This window comes from Lytechinus pictus, chromosome 8 (assembly GCF_037042905.1).
Source record: "Lytechinus pictus isolate F3 Inbred chromosome 8, Lp3.0, whole genome shotgun sequence".
In the NCBI taxonomy this organism is placed as follows: Eukaryota; Metazoa; Echinodermata; class Echinoidea; order Temnopleuroida; family Toxopneustidae; genus Lytechinus; species Lytechinus pictus.
Window position 1 is genome coordinate 27155424 of NC_087252.1, and position 27864 is coordinate 27183287.

The following is a 27864-nucleotide window of genomic DNA, read 5'->3' on the forward strand; positions in this document are numbered from 1 at the left end:
AAATACGGAAAGCCACACGTTTTCGTTTTGACTGCGTTATGATATAGAGTTTCCTCAGGGATTTCCGTTCAGGTGGCTACTAGGTACGAAGAAGCTCGATGAAAATATAAGCATCCTTTTTCTTTATCTCTGAACTCAATCCAAATCAAAATACGTATTTTTGACAAACTTTTAATTGCTAATAGAAAACAAACTGATTTCTCCCCGGATTTCTCATTATCGTCACGTAGTCCCGAATGAGGCGGTCAAGCAGACATTTTGGTATAAAAAATTGCCACTTGGTCTACTCCCACTTGGCCTATTTTCTGTTTGGTAATGGCCTTAATCTTATGTTCGTCTACAACCAGTTCGTCTACCAACCATTTTGTCCAGTGGCGTACAATGGGGGCTTGGGGGGGGGGGGGAGACAAGCTGTCTCGCTTGTCTCCCCCCCCCAAAAAAAAAAAAATCACGACCAAGAAAAAAAGTGAGAAGGGTGAAATATGATATTGTCTAAATATTATTTTAAAATATATCACAACTTTTATAAATTAAGAGAAACAAAAATGTCGAACATTTTGCCTGATACGCCATATCTAGCCCCCTCAAAATTAGGTGCCAATTAGGCGCCACTCATTGCACATGTTGCACATTTACCATTAGGTCTTGGCCAGTGTCTAATTTTCAGTTAGGCTATCGTTTTCGCGTATAGATCCACTTATATTTGCATTGATTTAGCCTACAAGTTTACCATTTTATAATTTTAGCTTGATCTACCATGTCATCATTTTACTTCTAAAATTTTGCTTCATGAGCCTCTTTAGTAAGTTACCATGGAAAGCTTAATTTACAATTTTACCACTGTAACTTGGTTTTCAATGTGTTCATTATTATTATTCCTTTTTTACCAGGGAAATTTGACATTCAAAGCATTTTATCACATACATGTACCATTGTAATCAGGGATATGGATTTGCCCAGTGAGAATTCTACGAGTACTATAGGCGGCTATATAGGCCAATCATTTTACAAATTCACCTCAGAAACCTTGGTTAACCAGTAGGTCCATATGGTTAACCATTCACTAATTTATCCGAAAAGCCTCGAATAAGGTTACCGGTTTTATAATGCGCAGTAGAAACGCTGTTTAAGATTGTATAGAACGCTGTTTACAATATGAACCTTACAGTAGTTGTTTAACAGTTTAAACAATCATGTTTAATTTATTGAAGATTAGATATTGAAAATTAAACTTTGTTGTTTAGATTTTAAACACTTGTTTAAACTGTTTAAACAATTACTGTAAGGTTCATATAGTAAACAGCGTTGTATAAAAAAATTAAACAGCGTTTTTACTGTGTGGAAATCATTTTATGAACCATTCTTCCACTTTACCAAATGGGAATCCCTGATTTACCATTTTACCAGGGAACTTGTAGGCTGAATAAATGTAGAAATTGAAAAAAAGGAAATCTGTGGGTTTTTTTCGTGGTCAAATTGCAAGGTCAGTTTCAGAAGCTTTTTATATACAGTCGGCCTAGTTAGCCGGTCTAATTACAAGCACAGTGAACTTTACCTACTGACAGGTTAAGTGTTCACTTGAAACATATAGGGCGTATATCCGTGTTTGATGATCAAAGGGCATATCATATTTATTTTTACACCAAGCAAAATTTTGTGCATTTTTTCTGGGAAGGAACGTGCAATTTTTCATATTCATTGTATTGACATCCTGTTGAGCTAATCGGCTATCTCTGTCGGAATCAATAATTCTCCTCATATTGTTTGTCACGTCCTTTCTTTCTTGGGATTGTATTGTTAAAAACTGACGCAGGCCGCAGTCATTTTCAAAGGGAGGGGGCTGAGGTATTGCAGCAAAGCATCCGATCGGGTCGGGGGATTGAAATATATATTCACATTCGTGCATAAAACAGGATATCTGGCTGGACCAAGGGTGGGAAGTAGCATACATTGTAAAAAAAATATATGAAATTACTCAATAAAATTGAAGCAAAAAAATTGCCTTAATTTTTTCAGGTATTTATCAGTTTGGCAGTTTTAAGTAAAATTTGCTTATTTTCTTTGTATCCATTTTACTGAACTTAAGGACGTTCCACAGTTAAAGTGAAATCCATGTCATTTTCACCAAACTTTGCACATAGATACTTTAGAACCTGAATAATCGAAATATGCATAAATTAACATGGGTCCATGTGCTTGATTTTTTGCTATAGAGCTTCAAAGTTCACTCAAATGGACGTTCTCAAGAATTGCGCATTCAAAAGAATTTTGCATTTTTAGACCTCGCGAGATGCACTACAGTGAGTTTAAACCTGTATTACTCAGTCAAAATCCATGAAAATTTCATCAAATTTCGCAAGAGAGTTAATAATTGTATCCTTAAGATTGATAATTTATTTATAGTGCTATTTGTTTACTGTTTTAAGTCTAACAGCACTATCAGTTCTTAAAAAATAGCGTAAAAGATAACAAAAACCTAATCTCAAAAAATTTGAAGTTTCAATAACAAACTAGAAAGTGCAATAAATGCTGCACTTTATTGAAAATCCATGTCATTTTAACCAAACTTTGCAAAGTTGTAGAGGAAGGTATACCTAAGAGGTGCAAACAATGAAAAATAGGGGTTCATGTGCTTGTTTTCAAACTATCAGCACTTTTATTAGAGCAAATGTGCTTTTTAAAACACAAAAAACGCGCCAAATGCTTTGTATCCATCTGAAGAAAAATTCAAAACCACTCGTCCATTTATTCAAACTCGGGGTCATATTCATCATTCTTTGCAGCACTGCAGAGTAAAGTATTATGAAATTGTAGAAATACTTTTTTTAAATGGTCCATGGAATAATGCAATTTTTTTAGCTTCATAAAATAACGCATCGTATTTGCAGCTAGAGCAGATAAGGAGAAAAATTTGCTCATACCTACAGCTAATTAATCACATGTTCATCCATTGTGACGTCTGCGCGCAGAGTGTAAAATATGCGCAGATCATAATGCGCACAAACATAACTGTGCAACGTCCTTAAAGGAGAATGAAACTCTTGGAGCAAGTTAGCTTTTGTGAAAGCAGAAAAATCAAAGAATAAGATCAACAAAAGTTTGAGTAAAATAGGACTAGCAATAAAAGAGTTATGAGCATTTGAATGTCGAGATCACTAATGATATGGAGATCCTCCCATTGGCAATGCGACCAAGATCTGTGATATCACACACGTACAACTCTCCCATTTGGACACTGAAAATATACCCCAAAACATCTCTTTTTGCTCATTCTAATCATATGACAAATAATTCATCAATGATATAATGTTGTGAAACCTCTGTACTTGTCCTCTCATAAAGAGAACACCTCACCTTGTGATAGACTCTATAAAAGTGAGAATATAAGTGAAATAAGTACTAAAGTAATGAGGGAGTTGTACGTGTGTGACATCACAGATCTTGGTCGCATTGCCGATGGGAGGATCTACATGGCACTAGTGATCTCAATATTCAAATGCTCATAACTTTCTTATCATTCATTCAATCTTCCTCAAACTTTCAACAATATGTTTCTTTGATTTTTCTCTTTGATATTGATTCAGCTGGTTTCAAGGGTTTCATTCTCCTTTAATTCAATTAAGTAAAACAATCACTAAAAAAAGAATGGGGGAGTGGACTTGCAGTGGCATCATTTTCACCGTAGACATCTTTCATCCAAATACTTTATGCAATGTCACTAACAACATGATAGATGCTGACATTACACGCGATCGGTTCATCCTAACTAATGAGAGTGAGAATAACAATGAGAATTATGTTAACATTTTCCGAAAACCTAAAAAGAAATCTGAAATTTTCTGATGAGTGACCATTTAATGTCGCTCTTTCTTTGATAAAAAAATAATAATTTGCAAATCCTATATAACAATGTATAATCCAAAACAATGTCAAACACAGATATGCCAATTAATAAAAAAAACATTTACTTGCTCTCAATGAATATTCAGGTATTATTTAAACAAGGTGTTAATTGAAAAATATAAGAACATTGAACATGATTTTATAAGTAATAATTATCTTTGCCTAATTGGAGTTAGATTTTCTTTATCGAAGCAAACTAGCAATACGTGAATTTTTTGTACATGTATATTGATCCCAAATAAATCAAGTATATTAAAAGACAAGTCAACTCTACTGAAAAAGTCGAGAAATAATTACTAATAATAAATTCTATTTACGTTAAGTGTTAACTACTACTTCATAGAGTTTCTCTAAAGTACCTTTATTAGAGAAATTATGAAATAAATTTCCGAATACAAAATACACTCATTAAAAAAAAAAATAATGATAATAACAACAACAACAATAATAATGTTGATGACAATAATGATAAAAATAATGATGATGATGATGATGATGATAATAATAATAATGATGATGATGATACTACTACTACTACTAATACTACTACTACTACTACTACTACTACTACTACTACTACTACTACTACTACTACTACTACTACTACTACTACTACTACTACTACTACTACTACTTCTACTACTACTACTACTACTACTAATAATAATAATAATAATGATAATAATAATAATAATTATAATAATGATTTACCCAGGGTATGTAGCGATTTGGTTCCGGAAACATGTTCTCCCAGAATAAAGAATAGGAATGAATGATAAATAATATCAAATTCATTGAAACAATAAAACAACATTTTCTCCCTTATCTTCGATACAGTTGAAATGAATCTGGAAACTTTGTACTATAGTGATGATGGTGATCGAACTTTCTTTCAATCGCCAGACAAGGAAGAGAGAGGGAGAAAAAAAACTGCAGCAAATTACTCCAAGGGAGGTCTCTGGGGTTGCCTATTTTGATCCCCAGAGAGGATCCCCACTTTCCCACTTTCCGTTTTCTTATGTTATCACATAAAATCATAATTTTTTCACGATTTCATACTTGTGTGAATAATATGTCTCCCTTATAATGAGATAAGTTGCATCAATAAATATCTAATGCACTAAATCAGTTGTCAATCCAATTTTTCTAGTTCTTGGAGGAAAAAATTGAATAAACCTAATTTCATATAATAAAATACAAAAGAACACGTGGGGATGTGACATCATCAGCCCACCTATTGAATATTCATGACGACTGTTTTCACAAAATATTGCCAAATTTTAATATTCAATAACTTTGTTATTTGTTATCCGATTTTTATGAAATTTTCGGCATTGTGCTCAGTGAATTCTACTCTATTTATTAAGCTATATACTTTTTGCCCGGACCATCCCTTCAAAACTTCTAGTCGGCGGGGATGACTCCCAACGAATTGTATTTCTGTGATGACTCCCAGTTCCATGGCCCCTGAGCCCTCTACATAACATGGAGGGCGCTCTTTGAAAACACGGTCTCGAGTCCGGAAGTGGAGAAATGGCGTCAAAAAGCCACTAACTCTCTGGGTAAGACAGGACATATGTTTTGCAATAATGAATTCAATTTATATTTTTGCTTATGAAGATTATTTAACGAAATGCCATCCTTTGTTTACTTTGTAATTATAGTACCGGTTTCCTTTCGTGCCACGTCGGACTTGAAAAATTTGTTAACCCAGTCCCATATTATGCGATTGCTGTTGGTTATTTTTAATACCGTCCTTATAATTTAATTCAGGGATTCTTCATTCGTATTCATGCTGCCATTGTTCATGTTGGCTTCCTTTTCGGCAAAAGTTCCATATGCACCCCCAATGAAAATGAAAATTTGTATTTATTTAGACAAGTAAAACACAACGTAAAACATGTCAAGGACAAGGCTAGACAGCTGGCAGCCGTCTGTTTCGAGGAGTTTTTTTATTTTTTTATTTCTCCTCGTACACAGACGGCTCGCTAGCGTGCAGCCACCATTAGGGGACTTGCAATGCAAAATCCCCCCGTCGGGGCTCTTCAATTTTTGTCTTTAATGAATAAAAATTTTGAAAATTAACGCGACCAAAATGCAAATTAATATTCCCTCTTGCCATGGCATTGATTGCCAAAAAACGGAGAAAAATCAAGTTAAAAGGAACAAAAACAGTGACTTACCTCGGCTGTCGCGCAAATTCACTTCCCCGTTTTATCCGATCTTAAGTACATAAACATATGGCCATTGAGTCCCCTGTACAGATCGCGCTAGAACTTCGGTCTCTGTATTTGGTGAGTGAAGCCAACGGAGTTCAGCTGAACAACCAACATAACAGAGACCGAAGCTTTTGGTCTAGGACAAGGCCAAAGATACAATTACAATACAACTTACATGCATTACAAACATGAGCCATGACAAGCCAAGGCCAGGTTTGAAAAACCTGTACAAGACGAGTTTAAATCCAGAACCGTTCGCAGAAGACCAAATATCAACTGATTAAAAGACATATGTGTAACAGTTGGAAAATAAAACAATGTAAATACCATAGAAAATGACATAGGCCTAGAATAACATTTGTTATTATGGTAGGCTTAAGGTGTCTACGACAGACTACGTCTGGAGAAAATTTTTTTTTTTCTTATTTCAAGAAAATATCACATTTTCTTTGTGAATTTGAAGAGAAATGACCTTCAGACTGACAGAAATGTAACATTTTTGTAAAAAATCCAATTATTGGCTGCAAAAAAGAAGAATGAAAATTTTAGGTAAATTTTCAGCATTTCTCTGCCATAGACTGTAGTTAAGAAAAGGACACACACAAATCCAAATTTTTAGCTTCCGAGAGCTGTTATGAATTTATTATTAATGCCAAAAACTTGTCCATAAAGAGTCCAATAGGATTTTTTATGCTCTATCTGAAAAGATTTGGAAACCAGATCACAATGAAAAATTGCGACAAAGTGAAAAAAATTGTGCAAAACAGAAATTTCATTTTCCCGTAGAAAACGCATGGAGAAATGGCAATCTCAACACACACAAAAATAAGGGTTTGCAATTTATCTCTAAATCCTTATTTAAAATGATCCTTACTATCAAAAGAAGCCCCTGAATTTTCTGTTTCCATACATGCCAAACACAAGTTAATAATCAATTCAGATCACATTTTTCTAGTAGCCTGAACTTCCCCGAAAAAATGTGCCATATTTCCCCCTGAATTAGCCTGTTTTATGCTGACACTTTTCAGTGTGGCTTCAGACACCCTATTTATGGAAAAGTAAAAAGATAAAAAATTTGATAATATGAGACCAAAATAGAACAGGCATTAGCAGGCATTGGATGCTATCATAACCTTGTTCATTGAATGAGTGACCTTGTTCATTGAATGAGTGGCATTGGATAACACGACAAAATATAATGAATTAGAGTAAAGTGCCCAAATATCGGACACTTAAGCAGAATTGGACCAAAACAGAAATACAATCATTGAATCAAATAACAGTCATGTTTATTTCCATAGTTTAAATGTTGAATATTAATGTCATAAAAAATAATATTGAAAAATTATGTTAAACAAGAATTATTTAGATCTACTTACTACCAGAAGCTTGTTTTTTTTTGCCAAAAATCGGATGCATTCTCATCTCATTCTCACATCTGAGGCCCGTTGCATAAAATTATAATAACTTTGCCATCCAATGGTAACTTGCATGGAATCCTTGATTATGATTGGCTGCTGATCATTGTTTCCATGGTAGTTACCATTCAATGGCAAAGTTACCATAATAGTACTTACTAGTAACTTTTATGCAACGGGGCCCTTGCCAAATTCTTAAAAATTGCATTTTCTCTGTAGATGTTTCTTTCTGGCACGATGGATCTTAATCTGTCTAAGAATACAATGATGAAAGAGGAACAGAAGGGTAACCTAAAAACGGAGAGGCAACCGCAGAATGATGCCAACAAGTCAAAGCCATTGAAATCTAAATGTGCAGAAAAGGTAAGAAAGCAGCCGAACACCTCACCAAATGTTTCTTGTGAATCTTCTGGCAGGAATATAGCAAGCAATGAAAAAAAATCCTGTGAGAAAGATACTGTACATGTACATCTCTGCCAATTGTGACAATTCATGAAATATGTATGTACTTGGAAACTGTGTCGTTTACGAACGTGTAGAGCAAAGTTGGCTCAGTCGGCAAAGCGTCTGCCTGTCGAAGCAAAGATCGTGGGTTAGAGTCCGCCCCGGGCAGATGACTGAAGCCAGTGTGTTGTGTGTAAACGTCTCTCCTCTGTTCCATAGATGCAGACTTTGTTACGGTGGAAAACACACCGTCCCTCAGATAGGATGTTAAATGGAGGCCCCGTGTAGAGGAGAGTCACCACCTTCGCATGTTAAGAACCCACTGCACGATTCGTATAAGAGTAGGGGAAACCCCGGTGTAGTGGTCCACCTGCACTCCCCCCAATCAGTTACATGTACATGTATATCCGGAGGAGAGACCACATTTCACAATGATTCAGTTCGCTTTTTCGCCTCCAGGCACAAGTGACGCCAAACAAATAATAATAATTACATATGCATAAGATTGCCATTGATATAATGTAAATAGTCAAAATTATAAAGATAACCATCTATCTACACGCTTCATGCCCTGCATTGCCTTTGTTGTCCCAAATTGGCACAATCAATTTTGCCCATGTGTGAACCAAAGATCATGCCAAAGAGTCATAGCATTAACCTTAAAAAAGTTCAAATCTGCCTTCAACTCTACATGCTTTATTAAAAGGGAATGAATAGTATAGTAATTTTTCTCATTGATTCTCAAATGAGTGTCTAAAGCAATAGGCCTACATCATATGTATCATAATATTGCTAAATTTATATGAGTTCTCTGTTATCGACTAATTTTCTTCAAATGATTATCTTCCTTTAAACATGTTGAATTATTTAAGTCACAATATGGGTAATTGAAATACTTGATTTTTTTTTCTAAACATACAAACAGCTTCATGTGATAAATTTGTGGATTGGCATCTTTGTTGTTTACTATTGTATTTCTTTTCTTGAAAATATTAAAAAAAATTTCAAAATCTGATTTGCACGAAGATAAAATGTTAGGCAACTTCACAGTTAACTGTTTGTTGTCCTGTGTTAGCTCTCTGTGATACAAATAATGAATAGGTTGGTATAATCTGGTGAATCTTTTGTAGGAGTTGCAGTGAATGAAATCATGTACGAATGCAGATGTATTGTTCATTGATGCTTTCTTTTCACATTTCCAGATGGAGGAAAACGCAGTTTCTAAGAGCAGCAAATATCTCCCCTCATTCAACTACCTCATTAAGAACTCTGGTCAGTACTTCACCTCGAGGCGAGTCGTCATCGTGCCCTTCGTCTGCGAGGAATGTGGTGATGCCTTTGAGAGCATCTCGGACCTTGTGCATCACTTCCGGAGCCACTTCAACGGAAGTCTCTACGAGTGCTCGGTGTGCCTGACTCCCTTCAGCAGCAAACATTCCTTGAAGAAGCATATGATGGCACACTCTGCAGGAGAGACCAAAGGTGGAAGACTCTGTGATAGTAAGGGAAGTACTCTTGGGTCGATTAGGACGGATGAAGATGGTGGGGATGCCGCTTTGTTCAGATGTCTTCACTGCAGGAAGGCCTTTGACTGCTTGTCCGACCTTGAAGATCATGCCGTAGAGCATCAGATCCAGGAGCTACACACGTGTCCAGAGTGTGGCAGGTGCTACCAGCAGAAACATCTCCTGGACAACCACATCCAGATGCACCATGTTGAGCTATGGACCTGCGAGGAGTGCGGAAAGAACTTTGAGAACAAGAAGCGGTTGATGGTCCATTACGAGGTACATAGTGGCATCCAGGCGGAGAAGCGGCACAAGTGCGAGGAGTGTGGGAAGGCTTTCGTGGCGAAGTCGAAGCTTCTACGGCACATGCGTGTCCACACGGGTGAGCGGCCCTTCCGCTGCGACATCTGTGGCCGGGGATTCAACGACAGATCCAATCTGTTCATTCACGCTCGTGTCCACACCGGTGAGAAACCCTACTCCTGCACGCAGTGTGGGAAGTCTTTCACGGGAAAGAACGACTTGAATAGGCACGAAATGATACACACTGGAACCAAGCCGCACTCATGCAAGCAGTGCGGGAAGGGTTTCCGTGAAAAGTCCAAGTTGAAACGTCACATCAAGACACACCTTATACCCAACGCCATGCTCAAACCTCACAAGTGTGCTACATGCGGAAAGGGATTCCGTGAAAAGTCAAAGTTGAAGAGGCATAGTAAGATACATGAAAGGGATACGAAAAGTTGAGCGTTCTTCGCCCATGTTTACTTTGATTTTTATCTAGGGATTCGTATTGATTAAGATTAATCTTTTTCCGACAATGGTTCCAAGAAATTTGACAGGAATTCTTCTAGTCATTCCAATCAGTTTCTACAGGTGTATATTGTTACTTTTATGTATGCACTCCATCAGTTGAATCTTTAATTCCAACACAGTCATCCTAGTTTCTAGAAAAAAGAAACATTAAAGAAAGAAAAAAGTAGGACTTGAATTGCTTAAAAATTGACTTAGAATGTAGTTGGCATATTACTGAAAGTGGAAACAGTTTGCACTTAAAGAAATTCCCCCAAATCAAAGACAAGTAATTATGAACATTTTTAGTTGGTATAAGGTCAATATTCTTTATTTTAGGGGCAAATTAGCCTGTGATGAGGGGAAAACGCAGTCATGTATTTCCTTTGCTGATAATGATGATATTCCAGCATGTATCCACATGATAAATGTTGATGTTCTATTTACCAAAGCAACAAATTTTTCCAGGATATATTGGAAATCACCTTGAATGTAAATTTTATGGTGTCCCACTTCTAATCTAATTAATTAATTAATTGTAATTAATTTATTTTAAGATTTATGAATGCTAGGGCATGAATTCAATTCCCCATGAAGTTGATAAATTCCCAGTGTTTATACACGTACATGTACATGCAGCAGTGCTTGATTTTATGAAGTAATCTGCTAACGATAAGTGTGTGTAGCAACTCTGATAATAGAGACAAGACGATGTGCTGATTAGCATGAATTTAAGCATAAATCTAAGGGCAAGGGACTATTTCACTAAAAAGTTAAGTGTAATTTATAGTCTTGCGTAAGAGACGTACACTATTTCACGCCTCTTGAGCGTCAACCGACTGATGGGTTGTGTGTAATACCTAGGGCTGGGACTAAAACCCGGGTCCCGCCCAGAAGCCACGGGTAAGTGGGTTGAAAAATCAATACCCGAAAGTTGCTTACCAGTATAACATCCATGTATTTGATTTGTATTGCTTAGTGTAAGACATGATTGTAACTCATCACAAAAGTACAGAAGTCTCATTTTTGAATCTCACCAATTACCCTCGAAATATCTATAAATCTACAAGTTTCTCAAGTGATGATGTGACTGAGATTGTTCAATCGTCGCCACGTTTCTTTTGCAGCTTGAGCATACGAAACGCCAGCCAGTCACGTTCGTGTTACCATTTTCAGTTCATCATAAACCGAGAATGGTAGCACGATCGTGATTGGTTGGCGCATTCGACGCTCCAAAACCCGGAAATCAATTGACTTTGGGCACGTTGCGATAGATTCTACAAACTCAGTCACGAACGCGATGCAATATCGACACTACTTCGTAAGATTTTGACAGAAAAGCAAGAAGTAATCAAAATTTGCTTACCTGTGTGGTGTCGGTGAGAAAACGGATCATCCGAGAATACCTTTCGTAATTCATATAGGAAAGTGGAATTCTAGGTCGATTTTGGTACAAGGTGACAAAGTATTGCAGACTCGTTTTGATGGAATACTGCGTGGGGCACTGGGAGGCTTGCACTGCACATGCCTACCATATTTTCATTTATAAATTGGCTTGCGGTAGTGGCTGGATGATGTCACCTGTGGTGTTTTTCCACCAGTCATATTTCGTGAGACCTGGGTACCCGCCCGGAAATTACCACGGGTACCCGAAAGTCCCAGGCCTTAGTAATACCACACCAGTAAGATGTACTTTATGTAAGTATGACTTATTTGTCCTGGCACTTATTAATTGAAACTGTTTCTGAAAGCCTGTCCCCTGTTAGTCCACAGACTGACATTTAGACAGTGTTAATGTACTACAGAGAATTGAATGTATTATCTTGGTCATTATCTTAGTAACCAAATAATATTTTTGAGTGTGGGCCATGTAAAAAGCGTTTTTTTTTTCTAATAATGTTTTTTATTATATGTGCTATGAATTATAGATTGTTTAATTAGGTTATACTTCTATTTCTCAGGGTTAGATAAATATAGAATTTTAGATTCTTATATATTTTTTAAAGGTAGGCCTACAGACTGCAGTTGTGTACGAGTACATGAGTTTTTTCATGTGTAGAAAATCATTTCAACTCAAGAATACATTCTTAATAGTCAATGATAGAATTATATGATATGAAACTTCCACCATCTTGCTCTGTGTTCGATGACAGTGATGGCTGCTTCAGAAACGGCAATGGCAAAACTCGGCAACAAAGCTCACAAAAACTCATCTGATGTGGATATGGGGCAAAGAAACATGTTCATGAAGGTCTAGATACTCTTGGTCGCCTGCTTACAAAAGCTGGGGACAATTTCATTACAGGGTAGGTTCAACATGTTTTATGTCCGAATTCCCAATCACACGTCGTCAGATGTCAATTTGAAAACCAGATTAATCTGTGATTATGAAATTAAAGGTAAAAGACAGTAGTTGCAGCGAACAATTATTTCATGAGAAAGTCTTATAAAAATCAAGCTTAATTGTCAAAATATTATCATACATCTAGATCTGGTACATTAATGAAAACTTATCTTTGTAAAATTATGAAATCTTAGCTCAAAATCGATAATTCTGATGATCACCAACACTGAAAAGCATATGTGGGACAGTGTGTTAATATTGCTTCGAAATACACCAGCCATCTAATGGAATTTCCTGTTTATTTTGCTAATTTCTCGGCAATTACGCATTTTCTTCCAGAGCTATGTGGCACATATTTTTTATTTATACATACGGTACAAACAATTTGGTGGTAATTTCATTGGATTCTGTTCGAACTCATTTTGAGATCGTTACCACAGCTGGAGGGTGTTTCATAAAGCTGTTTGTAAGTTAAGAGTGACTTTCTTATGCGCTAAATAATCACCAATGAACATTTAATGTTGAATATCATTTACCACAAGAAAGGATCACCAGTCGTTCTTAAAGTTACTCTTTATTTATTGCTCTATGAAATGCCCCCCCCCCGTATTTATCTTTAAAGCCTGTCAAGAAAGGGCCAATAATGTGAATTAGATAGAGGTATGTGAGTATGATCCAACGTTCCATTCCTACAACTGTGTACAATGTAGTGGCCACTATATCTATTTTTCAACCATTCTTCATGAAAATGTGAATTGTGAATTATTTAGTACATGTATGTCTTCTCTTGGCAGGCAAAAAAAAGATATCATTTTTTTTTTCATTTTCGGGGGGCTACTTTTCACAAATTACTGCCAATATCTGCAACATTAGATAAGCTTTAACGAATGTGATGAATGGGAATTTCCAGGGTTCCTTTTTTTTTTAGTTTTTGATTTCCAGGACTCTTTTGTGCATTTCGGGTACTAATTCCCCCCTAGCCCCTATGTAATCTTTTCCCTGTCTCTTGCTATTGTTTTTTTTTTCTTTAAAAAATAGCCATTTGAGCAAGCTTTGTTAAGATTATTCCATGCCTGAAAAGTGGCTTTATATCACAAAGAACAAAGAAATATTGTAGTTAAATTCACTTTGGAGGGATTTACTAAAACTAAAAATCAGATTTAAAAGCTAGAGTGCAGAGGAATTGTGATGCTATTAAACAAAATCATTAAACAACATTTTCTGATACAGCTTCATCATCAATCACAAATTTCGTATATTCAAAAGTGGACAGAGGTTATATGCTAATGTGGAAATTAGCATCAACAAAGGTTTATCCTCTGAGAACTTTCATACTGTAGTTATTGATTCAATTTGATTTGTATGATTGATTATTATCTGGACCATTTTCTGTAATTGAGGTATCAAATTAAAGAGCAGATATTGAATTTTTTTTTATGAGGTTCTATTTTTGAAACCCAGACACAGCTCACCAAGTGACGTTTTGGTATCCCCTCTTCGGATTGATTTTGCTCACTCATGCGTGAATGAAAAATAATCTAAGTACTTTCTGATGAAAGAAGAGATTCTAAGCTTTACAATGGTAGGTCATTTGTCTATTGTATTTATGATATATCATCGATAGATCTCGGTTTCGTTTTTTGTGGGACGCACTGTATGTTGTAAACAATGCAATCAATTATTAATATAAATCCTGTGATCAGTGTCAAATTTGTTGTTACCATTTTTGGTCCTGAAGTATAGTTATTCATAGTAACGGTAGTAGAAAATTATTACATTGCTCTCATTTAAAGAATCATGGAGGTTTGAGAAGAAAAAAATGTTTAAAAAATATATATCTATTTTTATAATTTTGTTTCTTTTGAGGAAGATGTTTTTCCTTTGTACATAACATAGGCAATAGATTAATTAGGTATACCACAAAAAGCTTAATATGAAACCTTGAAGTCAGCGCTCTATCAAAATTCATCACAAACTATTGACAACTCAATGCAATTATTTCCTTTTCTGATAATTGAACTACAAATATTTCTAATAGCGTTGAATGCATTTTTGTCTCGCCTGCATAGCAGAGCGAGACTATAGGCGCCGCTTTTCCGACGGCGGCGGCGGACGGCGGCGGCGGCGTCAACATCAAATCTTAACCTAAGGTTAAGTTTTTGAAATTACATCATAACTTAGAAAGTATATGGACCTAGTTCATGAAACTTGGACATAAGGTTAATCAAGTATTACTGAACATCCTGCCTGAGTTTCAGGTCACATGACCAAGGTCAAAGGTCATTTAGGGTCAATGAACTTAGACCATGTTGGGAAAATTATTTTCAAAATCTTAACCGAAGGTTAAGTTTTTGAAATGACATCATAACTTAGAAAGTATATGGACCTAGTTCATGAAACTTGGGCATAAGGTTAATCAAGTATTAGTGAACATCCTGCTCGAGTTTCAGGTCACGTGACCAAGGTCAAAGGTCATTTAGGGTCAATGAACTTTGGTCAAGTTGGGGGTATTTGTTGAATTACCATCATAACTTTGAAAATTTATGGATTTAGTTCATGAAACTTAGACATTAGGTTAATCAAGTACCACTTAATATCCTGTGCGAGTTTCAGGTCACATGACCTGATGACCATGGTCAATGGTCATTTAAGGTCAATGAACTTTGGCCGTGTTGGGGGTATATGTTAAATTACCATCCTAACTCTGAAAGTTTATGGATCTAGTTCATAAAACTTGGACATAAGAGTAATCAAGCATCACTAAACATCCCCTGTGAGTTTCAGGTCACAAAACCAAGTCAAAGGTCAGTTAAGGTCAATAAACTTAGGCCATGTTGGGGTAATTGTTGAAGTGCCATCATAACTTTGAAAGTTTATGGATAGAGTGAATGAAATGTGGACATGGGTGTAGTTGACAGTCTTAAGTCTCTGTTCAAATGTCATTTATGGTCAATGAACGTGGTATTATGTCATTATATGAATGATGTTTTTGTTAATGATTATTTTATAGTAGTTTTCAAAGTTAGCACTGCTGCTATATTAAATTGCGTAATGCAGGCGAGACTGCCAGAGGCGTTCCACTTGTTGTAATTTTTGATTTAAATAATCCCAAGACTTTGATTTCTGAAGCATGTGCATGTAGTACATGAATAGAAATCATAGCATTATGAGCCAAAATTTAATATAATACATGTAAAAGTAGAAAAATTATATTTGTAAGAAAAAACGTAGAAATCATCCCATCTCATTTTCAACTTTTATTACGTGTACAACCTCTTTGACTCCAAAGTTGGGTTTGGAAGTTACTCCCATGCTATTTTCTCTGTGTTATCTGATATTGATTGTTGTATTTTGTAAACAAGTACAGATAATTAGGTAATTTCCAGTAAGAAAAAACAAAATTGGATTTTGCACCTACTCAAGTGCTTTTTAGTATATTGAACATAATCTGTAGAATATTGGACATTTCTGACCATTCTGATCTTTGAGGAAAGACAAGAGAGTACCAAAAAGTATGATGTCATTATTCTTTTTTTTTTTTTTTTTTTTTGGGGGGGAAATTTATCATGGACCATATCATTTCAGTAGAGCATGATGAAAAACTTGTACACACCAAATTTGACATGAATTTGTTAATGGTGGCCCAAGGTATGGTAATTTGAAAAAAATTATTCATTTGAGGCTCAAATCAACTGTAAGAATATTAATACAACAATTTTGGATGATTGAAAGCCTTTATTTTGGAGTAAAGGTCAAATTAGTTTCAAGTCATAGCCAATCAAACAATATGACGTCATTTATGACTACATATTAAATTTGATTTTATTCTGATAAGGATGATGGCATAGTCATAGATTTGAACCTAGGTATTCGTACCATGATTTAGAACATTATACAGTAAGATATTCTATGTCTCAATATATTAACATCAAACTCTACTACGTTTTATAACAATTGGGTCGCAGACCAATCGTATGGGGTGCAGTGGCCTTTAGGCACTCAATCAACAACAATGAAAAGTTTGATGGATATCACTTACCAGGAGAAAGGATCACTAGTCGTTAGTAAAGTCACTCGTAACTTACAAACAGCTTTATGAAACCACAATCTGGTTCGTAACTTTTTTTAACCGGACCAATTTACAATAATTTTCATGGAGCTAAATATGTACTATATAAAAAATGGCCATATATTTAGGGTGACAGGACACATGCTCCTGCGACATTTGCTCTGGTCTTAATATCTCAGATGGCATAGGATTAGAGTTAAGATTGTAAAAGAGTTTTTGGTTCAGAATAATGTAAAGATTAGGATTAGGGTTTATTTACTTATGGAGGTTAGGTTTTATGTTTCGCTTAATGAGCAGATTTTCAGTCGGAGCAATTGTCGCCAGAGCAAATGTCATGGAACCCATGGTAGCCCCCATGAACAGGGCCCCATCTTACAAAGAGTTACGATTGATCCAATCAATCATAACTCTATGGAAATCCATCAGTGTCATAATTTTTTCTACAGGAAATTTGCAAAATGTCCTTTGTTAACAAAGAAGAACACGCCAAACTGTCAAGAAATCAATGAATTTATGGATATACATTCATATCTTTAAAAAAAATGTCAACAAACATGCATTTTATATGTTGACTTTACTGGCTTTCCATTGTTGTGATTGATCAGATCAATCGCAACTCTTTGTAACACGGGGCCCTGGTTTTTCCACCCAATGTGTGTTGATTTTTTTAGCATGCTCGGCTGAGATGTATAAAAATGATAAATAAAGTTTTATGTGACATCGTCACTTCAGTACTCACAATGAAGTTTTACCATTCTCAACTCTGATGATATGATTTCATTTTTGTTTATACTTTCACAAGACACTCCTATGACAAAAGCTTTATCCTTTCCATTTTTCTTTTTTTATTACTTTGCAAAGTCATTCCTTTTTCAGATGGAAAGGCTTGAGTGTTGGTTTTTCTTGGGCCCTGTGAAACCCAGAGGCCTGCTTTCTTGAAACTGCCCAGAGTATTACTTCTCAGACAAGCCAGATACACATTTGTGTTGAGATATAGCAATTTTAGACTTCTGACAGTTTGTGAAAAAGGGTCTCAGGTGTTGATTGGGAGTTTATACCCTAATTTTTTCTCAATTATTTATTCCAATCTATGTTGGTAGGGATTTTGATGAATTAATATATATTGTGTACGTTTTGTAGATCAAACAAGTGTCTTATCTTTAGTTTACGTGTTAATTGGGAACTAATTGGTGCTTATTTTAGCGTATGAAATATCAACCGGTGCTTTAGAACTAACCAGTGCTTACATGCAATTGCAACAAAATAGATTAATAGTCTACAATGATTTATGTGAAATTTATGTCATTTAATAGAGAGAGAGGAAATGAAAAGATTTATTTTTAAGCTTGTATGATGTATTTATGAAATTTTATCTTATCGTTTATTATTTTTCATATTAGTTTAGTATATAAAATAACCTTGATTGAAAATGATTCCAATATTTTGTATAAAAAAAAGATAATTTTTTTCTACATGTATATTGATTTACTATTGTAGTAAAGTACCATGGGCGCTATTGTGGTAATAAGAGAGTGAGTACTGAACAATTTCAATTTCTCTTGTTTTTTCTATCTTATTTTGTGTATGTGAGCAGTGGTTTTAGAGTCAATAATTTGGAGGGAGTGGATCAGGGCTTACAGGTGCCTTTTTTTCTAAATAGCCACAAGCGAGAACAAAAATGAAAATCTAATTTTGTCACTGATTTTCATAAAATCCCAGAAAAATGAGACAAAAGGAGAAAGAAAAAAAAGAAGAAGAAGAAGAAGAAGGAGGAGGAGAAGAAGAAGAAGAAGAAAAAGACGAAGAGGAAGGAGGAGGAGGACGAGAAGGACGAGGAGAAGGAGAGTACCAAGGAGGAGAAAGAAGAAAAGGGAGAAAGACGAGGAGGAGGGAGGAGGAGACGACGAAGGAGGAGAAGAAGAAGAGGGGATGGAGTGCAAGAGTGACGAAAGATGAGAGGGCAGGTTGATATCTGAAAGTGAGCGACGGGGGGGGGGGGGGGGGGGTGTTTCATTTACATTGAACAAAGATTCGCGAATCCTACAACAATATTTTGAGGGCATCACTCGGAACAATCTTTACTTGTTTGCTGCCATCTCTCGTCAAATATATCTTGGAACCCTTTATTTAAAATAATCAGCGGCGTCAACATCCCAGTTCGTTAAAGATCACTTGAACACTCTTCGTTTGCAGCGCCATCAGGCCACCACCATCATCACATAGTCATTAGTACCACAACCACCACCATCATCATCAACTTAATTCATCATCACCAGTGTCATCATAATCATGGTCATCATCATTGTCATCATCATCATCCGCAACATCATCATCATAGTCATTAGCACCACCATCATCATAATAATCATTACCACCACCACCACCACTATCATCACCACCACCATCATCATCATTACCATCATAATCACTATGATAATCAATATCACCATCATCCCCACTATCATCATCATCGTCATCACCACTGCCATCATAATCATCATAATCATTATCACCATCATCATCTTCATCATCATCGTCATCATCATCTTCATCAACATTACTATCACCACCATCATCATCATCATCAACTTAATTCATCACCATAATCGTCATCATCATAATCATGATCATGATCATCACCACCACCATCATCGCCATGACCACCACCACCACCACCACCATCATCATCGTCATTATCATCATCATCTTCTTCTTCATCATCATCATCATTCTCATCATCATCATCACCACCACCACCCTTTAACGAAATTAAAGGGTTGCAGGGCAGGGGGTTTCCCCTTTTAAATTTTCAAAGAGTTAAAAACGAGGTGGAAACAGAAAAGAAAACTGGAAAAAAAAAAACATACAGAAGATTACAAAAAGAGCGGTCTAGGATGGCTATGTTTCTCTCTATCGCCTGTTAAGCAACGTGTTCAGTTTAAAAAGAAAATGACTCCACGATGCAGTTTATTTTGTCTTCCACCTCATCAACATAGCCTAACTACCGCCGATCTTATCGTCATCATCATGACAAAATGCCACTTTCAATTTTGAACTTTGAGAAACTGAGGGTTTAATAGGGAAACTTTGTTACAAGGGGTCACACATTCAGTTTGATATTCAGCCAATTTGAAAAGAACAATCTTTCTTGACGAAAATAATAAAACAGCAAGCGAATATATCGATTAACCAGTAACAGACAATACAAAAATAAAAGCGACAAATAAAAAAGACTCTTTAAAACATGCTTAGTCTACGCATTTTTTCTTCATTTTCACAGGAGGTGGGGTTGGACGTGGGTTATGGGTAAACACTGAGGAAAACAATGATGAAATTACTTTTGAATTTACATGAACGTGAAACTCATATCAAAAACTAATATCGATATATCATATTTTTGACGTTCATTTTTGAGTGAAATATAATAAAAGGATACCTTAGTTTGTCTTATGAATAGAAATGAAAAATATGGAATGACGTGTCTCGCATTTTTCTTTTCAAAATGTCTCAAGAGAGTCGCCAAAGTAAATGGTACTTGACTTATAACATGCTTTTCGATAATTAAGAACAAGCTCTGGGCGGGGCAAATCTATCTCCATTTCGAAAAAGGGTTGTCATCACATCACGGCAAGAGGGCAACAGGATTGAGTTTGGTGACGTCATGAGGCTACTGGGCATGTGCAGATTTTCGCTGGTTACCACCCAGCCGAGTCTTGGCAGAAATTACACTGGAGAATGGAGAGAGAAAGAGAACAGCATTGATGGAATTGACTGCCGAAAGTGTTCAAACAGAAACTTTGCAAAGCCGTTGTGAAAAGGGCGTAGTCTTATTCTAGGATGTGCGTTTTAAATCTTATATTTTAAAAATGCTTGTTTACCTATTCACACTCCAAATTCCAAGGATTTAAAATAAATCCAGATCGGCTGTGATTCCTGTGAATAGTAACCATCCGAGTTTTTGATTACTTTGAATCTTAAGGATTAAATTTTAAATCTCAAAAGATTTAAACTCAAATCTTTTAGATTTATGTTTAAACCAAGGTTTAAATCGAAATCTAATATTCGGCTGGTCACTATTCACAGCCGATCTGGATTTATTTCAAATCCTTGGAATTTAGAGTGTATAGATATTCTAAGTATTCTGGAGTAGACTCAATTTATAGGAGTGAAATAGTTTAACTATTTCAACTTTGCCATTATTGAAAGTACCATAGCAACATGGCTCAGCAGCCAATCACAATAAACATAATAAAGGTTTAAACTGATGTATACTTTGGTTCATTCATGAAAAAAAAAAACGATTATAAAGCTGATCATCTGGACTTAAAGTTTGAAACGGAGAGTAGAGTTTCACCGGAGTCCGACCCGGGACGTGCGTCGCCGTCAAGTGGCAAAAGCGATTTCCCGCCAGTTCAGACGAGCTAAAGAAGCGTCCCGGATCGGACGTGAAACTGTACTTTCCGTTTCAAAATGTAAGTCCAGATGATCAGATTTATCACCAATCGTTATGAAAAGGTATCCATGGAACTTGGAGTAAAGATAAAGTTATAATTATAGTTGTCTTTGTGGAATGAACGCCAGGGGGGTGTTTCATAAAGCTGTTCATAAGTTAAGAGCGACTTTAAGAACGACTGGTGATCCTTTAATACCCGCTAAACTTTCGCCAATGAACGTTTTGGTGTATACCACTTACCACAATAAAGGATCACCAGTCGTTCTTAAAGTCATTCTTAACTTACGAACAGGTTAATGAAACGGCCCCCTGGTCTGAAAACTGATGTATTGTATAATTTTATAGGACGTGTGAAATAAATTTATACCCATTCGACAGAATTTTCTGTAGCCGGCCACCCTCCTGCTTTTGGTCTTGTCGCATTTACAGACAGCCTTGGAGATGGGTTGACGACAAACTGTGGACGAAAATAAAACAAATAATACACTGTAAAAGTTCTTAAGCACGTTGTTTAAGCCCGTCACTCTAAAAACTATTGTTTAAACTTCTTAAACAACTGTTTAAACTTTTAAAACAAGTTTAAAAACTTTAAACAATATTACAAAAAAGTTTAAACAACTTGTTGTTAGAGGGACAGGCTTAAACGATGCGCTATTTTATTTTTTTTTAAACTGTGTACGGGTTACCACAACTAGAAGCAGTGGCCGTGCTAGAGGGGGTCAGAGGTGGTCGCCCCTAACGACTTTTCATATAGTAAAAAAGAAGAGGACAAAAAAAGTTGAGACAAGGAAGGAAAAAAGGAAAAAGGAGTGTGAAAAGAGAACGAAAGTAATGGAATGTATAATAATCCTGTTATTTGATTGAGAACACAAATTATGTTACCTTCAATAGCTCATCATGCCCGTATCATGCCCTTTGAACATTTAAAGTCAGGTCCAAACTTCATATCATGCGATCAAGAATATCCCCAGAAGAAAGACTAATAAAATTATAAAAAATACTAAAAACGACAATGTATATATTATAATTATAAGACGTAAGCCTAATAATGATTCCTATCGTTTGATCCTTTAGAATTTCATAGGATGTATACCAATGAGCTCTCATAACATTGATTTATCTGTACAAAGATCTATTTACGATATTAATGAACCCCTCACCACTTCGTTATTCACGATATTAGAGTCTAAAATACTCAAATTTAGTTCGCATAGGCTTATGCGTACCAGACGTGCCCCCAAACAAGTTTACGAGTTTCCCCCAACATTGAAAAAAAAAATGGTTTTATCTTGAAAAAATATTGGGTTCCTATTAAAAAAGAATTCATCTCATCTCATCTTTGTCACTGTTGCATCATAGGTCACGCTTCAGAGAAACCGACCCCAAACCAAAACGATCATATGCCATTCGATATATCGTAACAGATTTGGTCGGTCTGGAGAAGGTATCGTTGGTGTGACTAGAGCACGAAGGAGTTTATCTTCTGAAGTACCCTACAAGTAAATATTCTATATTGAAAAGGAGGGAAGTTAAGGAAACAATCAGCGTGACCTATGATTCAACAGCGACAAAGATGAGATGAATCCTTGAACTATAATGAACTCTTTTTAAAGTACCCCATGGCAGAACAGTGGTATTTTGTTAATACCGTTGAAATGGGCCGGCTATCCTCCATATTTTATATGATGTGTACGACTTGTCACATTTGAACATATATGTATATTTTATCATTTTTATTGGGAAATAAATGCAAACGATACAAACAAACAAAATAAATTCATGGATGCACTCTTAAAACATGGTTAGTCAACATCTCAAAAGTTGGTGAATATATTTTGACCGACAAATGATATGGTCTAAATCAACCATCTATTGGTTATTGACAAGTGTTGTCTTTCTGACATTTCACAAACAGATTGGCTACTCTGACCAATACTTTAAGAGTTTGCTGCACTCGACCCAGGTGAGGCGAATGGGTTCCCGGTATAGGAAGAATTTCCTCGAATGCTCGAGCGCCTGATCAACACGACCAAGATAGCTGTGCTAAAGCAGGGGGTATATAGCATTATCATGATTGTTAAGCAGGGCCTGAAGGAAGAAGAGTTTTCGGAACTGAAGTGGCTACCCTGGGTAAAATATGACGTTATAATTATTTTGTTTATTATTATTAGACCTATCCCTTTAAGACTAGGTTAGGCACAGTCACATAATTTATACTCAAGTGATCTATGCTATCTATTAAATGTAATAAGTATATGGTATCTATTCAATATCGGACGTAATTTGTATTCAAGAAGAATTACATGGTATCTATTCAGTATAAGGATTCAATGCTATATATCTATTCAAAGACATAATTTGTATTTAAGAAAAGTTCAATGGTATCTAATCAACATGTTCAAAATTCATGTAACTCACGGAAGAATCTTCCAGTTCCTGTTCCCCTTTTCTCCATCTCTTCATCCTGTTCAAACTCGGCCATGAGGGCAGCCATGGGGTCCCTCTTGTTCATGAATTCTTCCTCCTCTTCGAGGTCGAAATCGAAGTCATCGACGAACTCGGCGACAGTGAGCACAATGCAGGCGGCCAGGACGAAGGCGAGGATGAGTTTGGAAGCCATTTTGTTTCTATGACGAATAATATATTATTAGCTTGGACGGTATTTTGTTTCCATGACAAAGAACATGACATTAGTTTTGAAACCATTTTTGTTGTCATAACAAAGAATATATTGTTAGTTGGAACGCCACTTAGTTTCTATGGCAAAAAAACACAACAAATATCATTAGTTTGAACGCCACTTTGTCATTATGAAAAATAATATTTATGTCATTATCTTGGACATTTTGGAAACCATACTTGTTGGCTATACGGTAAAGAATATATTATTAGTATGGAAGCAATTTTGTTTCTTTGAGAAAGAATATATACAACTCATGGTATTAAGTGTAGCTGAATTGGTTAAGCAATAGCCAAAATTACTGCCTTTTAATTTAGACAGACAGACAGATAGATAGATAGATAAACAGATGAATATGATGAAAGACAGACAGACAGATAGATAGATAGAGAGATAGATGGATAGATAGGTAGGTGGATAAAGATAGATAGATGGATGGATGAAGGGAGAGATGGAGAGAGAGAGAGAAAGGTAGGAAAAGAGATAGGAAGACATTGAAGGGGAGGGGGGGGGGGGGGAGTGGGGAAAGGGAAATGAAATCTTACTTACCTAAACGTGATTTGAACTGATACCGATAGATGCGAATGAAATCAATAATAATGTTTAGCGGATCCCTCGCAATATTTAATCATGCTTTCTTGTTTGGCAAATCAATGAATTTGGAAGTATAATAATATATGAAAATGAAACTGAGCGCGAAAATTGCATATCTGGAGGAATAAAAGTGAAAATAGAGGTTGCCTTCTTACTATCTATAAATAATGACTGTTTCAGCGAAAGAGTACACTCAGTATGATACCAATAAAATTGTCAGGAAGCATGACAGATGATAATATTCATTCGAAAATGAAGTCTTCGTTTAACCGTTAAATAAGAGTTAAAAAAGTGATTATGCACTATAATTATCCGTTTGGTATCAAATTTGACAGATAAGACATAATGAACATGAAGATAAAGAATAATTAAAATAAAGATGAATGAGAAACGTTTGCGATATGTGAAATATGATAGCACAAAGCAGTGATTATTCCCGAAATTAAAATAGAAATGACCACTAAAGGCGCCGCATATCATGCGTACAGAAAATACGTGTGTAATTGCCGTAACCGGGTCCGCAAAAAAAAAAGATAATAGGCGATTGTCGCATTATTTTAACGTTAATGAAGTATGGAAGCAAATTAGTAAATTCGATTTTTTTTTTTACCTTTTTCGTTGCTTGAGCACAGGACAAGGAGTGTTGGTGTGGAGTTAATTAGTCCTAGTTTGGTACTGGAAGGAATTGTGAAGTTGGGAGGAGATTATATTGGGTAGGCTGTGTTCTGGTTCAAAGGACTCGTCTTTCTCCATGTTTAATAATATTGAGATGGATGAAAGGTTGGGGCCAACCTTAGAGATTAATGAGATCTTAGGGTTGTGCGAAATATAAGACAACACATGCTGGATTAATCATTATGACGCATATTTTTGCACTGGTTTACCGCTGAGGGTTTGCGGTTTCTTGATGCCCCCAATTTTCAAGTGAATTTTTTTGTTGCAAATTATTATATATAAATTATATCTTCACATTATTATGTTCATAGAATATCCTTTATATGTGTACGATTCAACTTTTACATGCCAAATTTATTACAAAACCGATGACCAAGCTTAGAAATTGGCTTTCTTGTCCGGTTGCCTCGCCCGCTCACAATATGAGTTTACACAGTTTTAAAGTTACCCCAAGTATTAGCCTCGTTACGCCATAGTGTCTTAGGTATCTTATTCACTACCTGACAAACAAAATAGAAGAAGAAGAAAACGAAAGAAGAAGAAGAGGAAAAGAAGAAGAAGGAGCAGGAGGAGGAAAAGAGGAAGAAGATTGGGAAGAAAAAAAAGAAGGAGGAGGAGGAAAATAAGAAAAGGGGGAAACAAGAAATAGAAGATGCTAGAAAAGGAGACAGCGGATAAAATAAGGAGGAAGAACAACGAAGAAGAAGAAGAAGAAGAAGGAGGAGGAGAAGAATGAGAAGAAGAAGAACAAAAATAATAATAAGAAGAAGACCTAAACAATTTTCACCCACCAACAGCGGAATATGTTTGGGAGACTATACGCCAAGGTCATCATACCCGGCCTGTAGCCCACCGCAGACCCGCCCATGGTAGGGTGACCACGCGGGTATAGAAGTATTAACACCACTCAATTAAGACGCATGAACGCATATAATTCTGTGGTAAAAGCGAGAAGATGAAAGACAGATCGCCGCAGAATGGCGTCTAAAATAACAATTCCTATGATATGGGATGGTATTTAGTATTATGACTTTACAATTGGGCCAACCCACTCAACACCGTCACATCAGCAGAGCTCAAACCATTGCAGCAAATTTGCAAGCACACACGCACGCGCTAAAACGCACACGCACACATTTTAAGCACCCACATCTCATTCCCATTGTAAGAATTCACCCATAGCACCTGTACAGTACACACACACACACCCACGCCAATGCACACATACTCCCTTGTAAGAGCCCACCTACAATCCATCACACATCCCAAACAAATTAAAGCTCACGCACACACACACACACACCATACGCACCCTCACACCAAAGCACACACCATATGCACCCTCACACCAAAGCACACACACCTTTGTAAGGGCTCAACACAAACTATCACACATACAATCATACACAGGCCTACTTGCATACTCAATGCACCATATATAGATCGTTATCGGGATTGGTAAGAATGTTGATTAGCACAAAACACACACACACACACACATATAATGATTTTTAGTTAGTAAATAAATGTCCAGTCAATAAAATTGGCAATAGCAACAAGCATTCTAAATCTAACCAATAATTCGATTGACTTGATTATTTATAAAGGTCGTACATGTTGGAGCAACGCATTGGCAACTTTTTCAAAACTCTTTTAAGAATGTACTCTGTTATTAATTACCACTCATAATTTAGATAATTATTCTAATAGACAGTGTCTCGTGATTTTAAAGTAACCCTGGATATATTTAATTGATATGGAAAATTTCTAAACTGCAAAAATGCCAAAACGTATTTTAACACATGATAGAATAGCACACAAAGGGTAATATCAATCGGTATAAAACCAAATTTAGAGAAAATTGTGACTTTTCAGTGATGGAGGGAAGGAAATAATGTTAAGCGTTTAAATTCAGCTTATGGATTTAAAAAACGATAGTAAAGTCTTGACGCTTGCTGTGCGTAATTTAAAATAAATAGTTTGACACATACATGTACATGCATGAGGTATGTTTTTATGACACTTACTAGTAGCATGGACCTATTCGTAATAGGTCCATGCTAGTAGTTGATGTGCCTATTCCGAATGAATGGGTTTGCGTAATGTATATAATGCTGTTACATAATTTTTCATGCTTTAATTGTATAATTTCGCGATTCTTAACTTCATTATTCTCAAATATTCCATCCGAAATATAATAATAATGATTCCATTTGAATGCACACATAATCCATTCTAAGGAATGCTCAAGACGCCAATGTAACATATTAAACAGTAAAAAAAAGGAAATCATATTATGTACATGAACAAAAATAATGCAATTTGTTTAGGGAGTTTATAGGATATTGGGAACAATTAAGAGACATAAGATAGGTTAATTTGGAATGACTGAAGAGAGGATTCTATTTAAATTGCTTGTGTGTGTGTGTGGGGGGGGGGGGGTGCAGCAGCAAAGAATTTCCCCCACCAATGTGGGCCTACTTTTCGTTCTGGATTCTTTTAATTTATTCGAGATATCAAGCAAATATTATTGATAAATTCAATCCCTTTTCAATGTTTGAAAACTAGTCTAACCAGACAAAAAAGGGATATTATAGTGACTCGACATCGATTTAGTCCTAATAAAACATTAATAAACGGACGGTGAAAGCAGAATTAGAATCTGTGTGAGGATCATTGACGCATGGTGATTTCCACTGGTGCAGATAATGATTTTCACATTGTAACACAATACTCCTCTTCATCCAACCCCTTTTCCCGCCGAC

The 27864-nt window shown here is 36.0% G+C and overlaps 1 protein-coding gene across 1 annotated transcript; it reads left to right on the plus strand.

Annotated features, from left to right (window-relative positions):
* The first annotated feature begins 5387 nt into the window (after positions 1 to 5387).
* On the plus strand, positions 5388 to 10443 carry LOC129266685 (zinc finger protein OZF-like). Its single transcript, XM_054904516.2, has 3 exons — positions 5388 to 5465; positions 7760 to 7903; positions 9187 to 10443. The coding sequence occupies exons 2-3, from the start codon at positions 7760 to 7762 to the stop codon at positions 10237 to 10239; spliced, it is 1197 nt and encodes a 398-aa protein (XP_054760491.2). The 5' UTR covers positions 5388 to 5465; the 3' UTR covers positions 10240 to 10443.
* The last annotated feature ends 17421 nt before the right edge of the window (positions 10444 to 27864 follow it).

Coding starts and splice junctions, on each gene's coding strand:
- LOC129266685 (XM_054904516.2), top strand. CDS start 7,760: ATGTTTCTTTCTGGCACGATGGATCTTAATCTGTCTAAGAATACAATG. Junction 7,904..9,186: donor AATCTAAATGTGCAGAAAAG/GTAAGAAAGCAG, acceptor TCACATTTCCAG/ATGGAGGAAAACGCAGTTTC.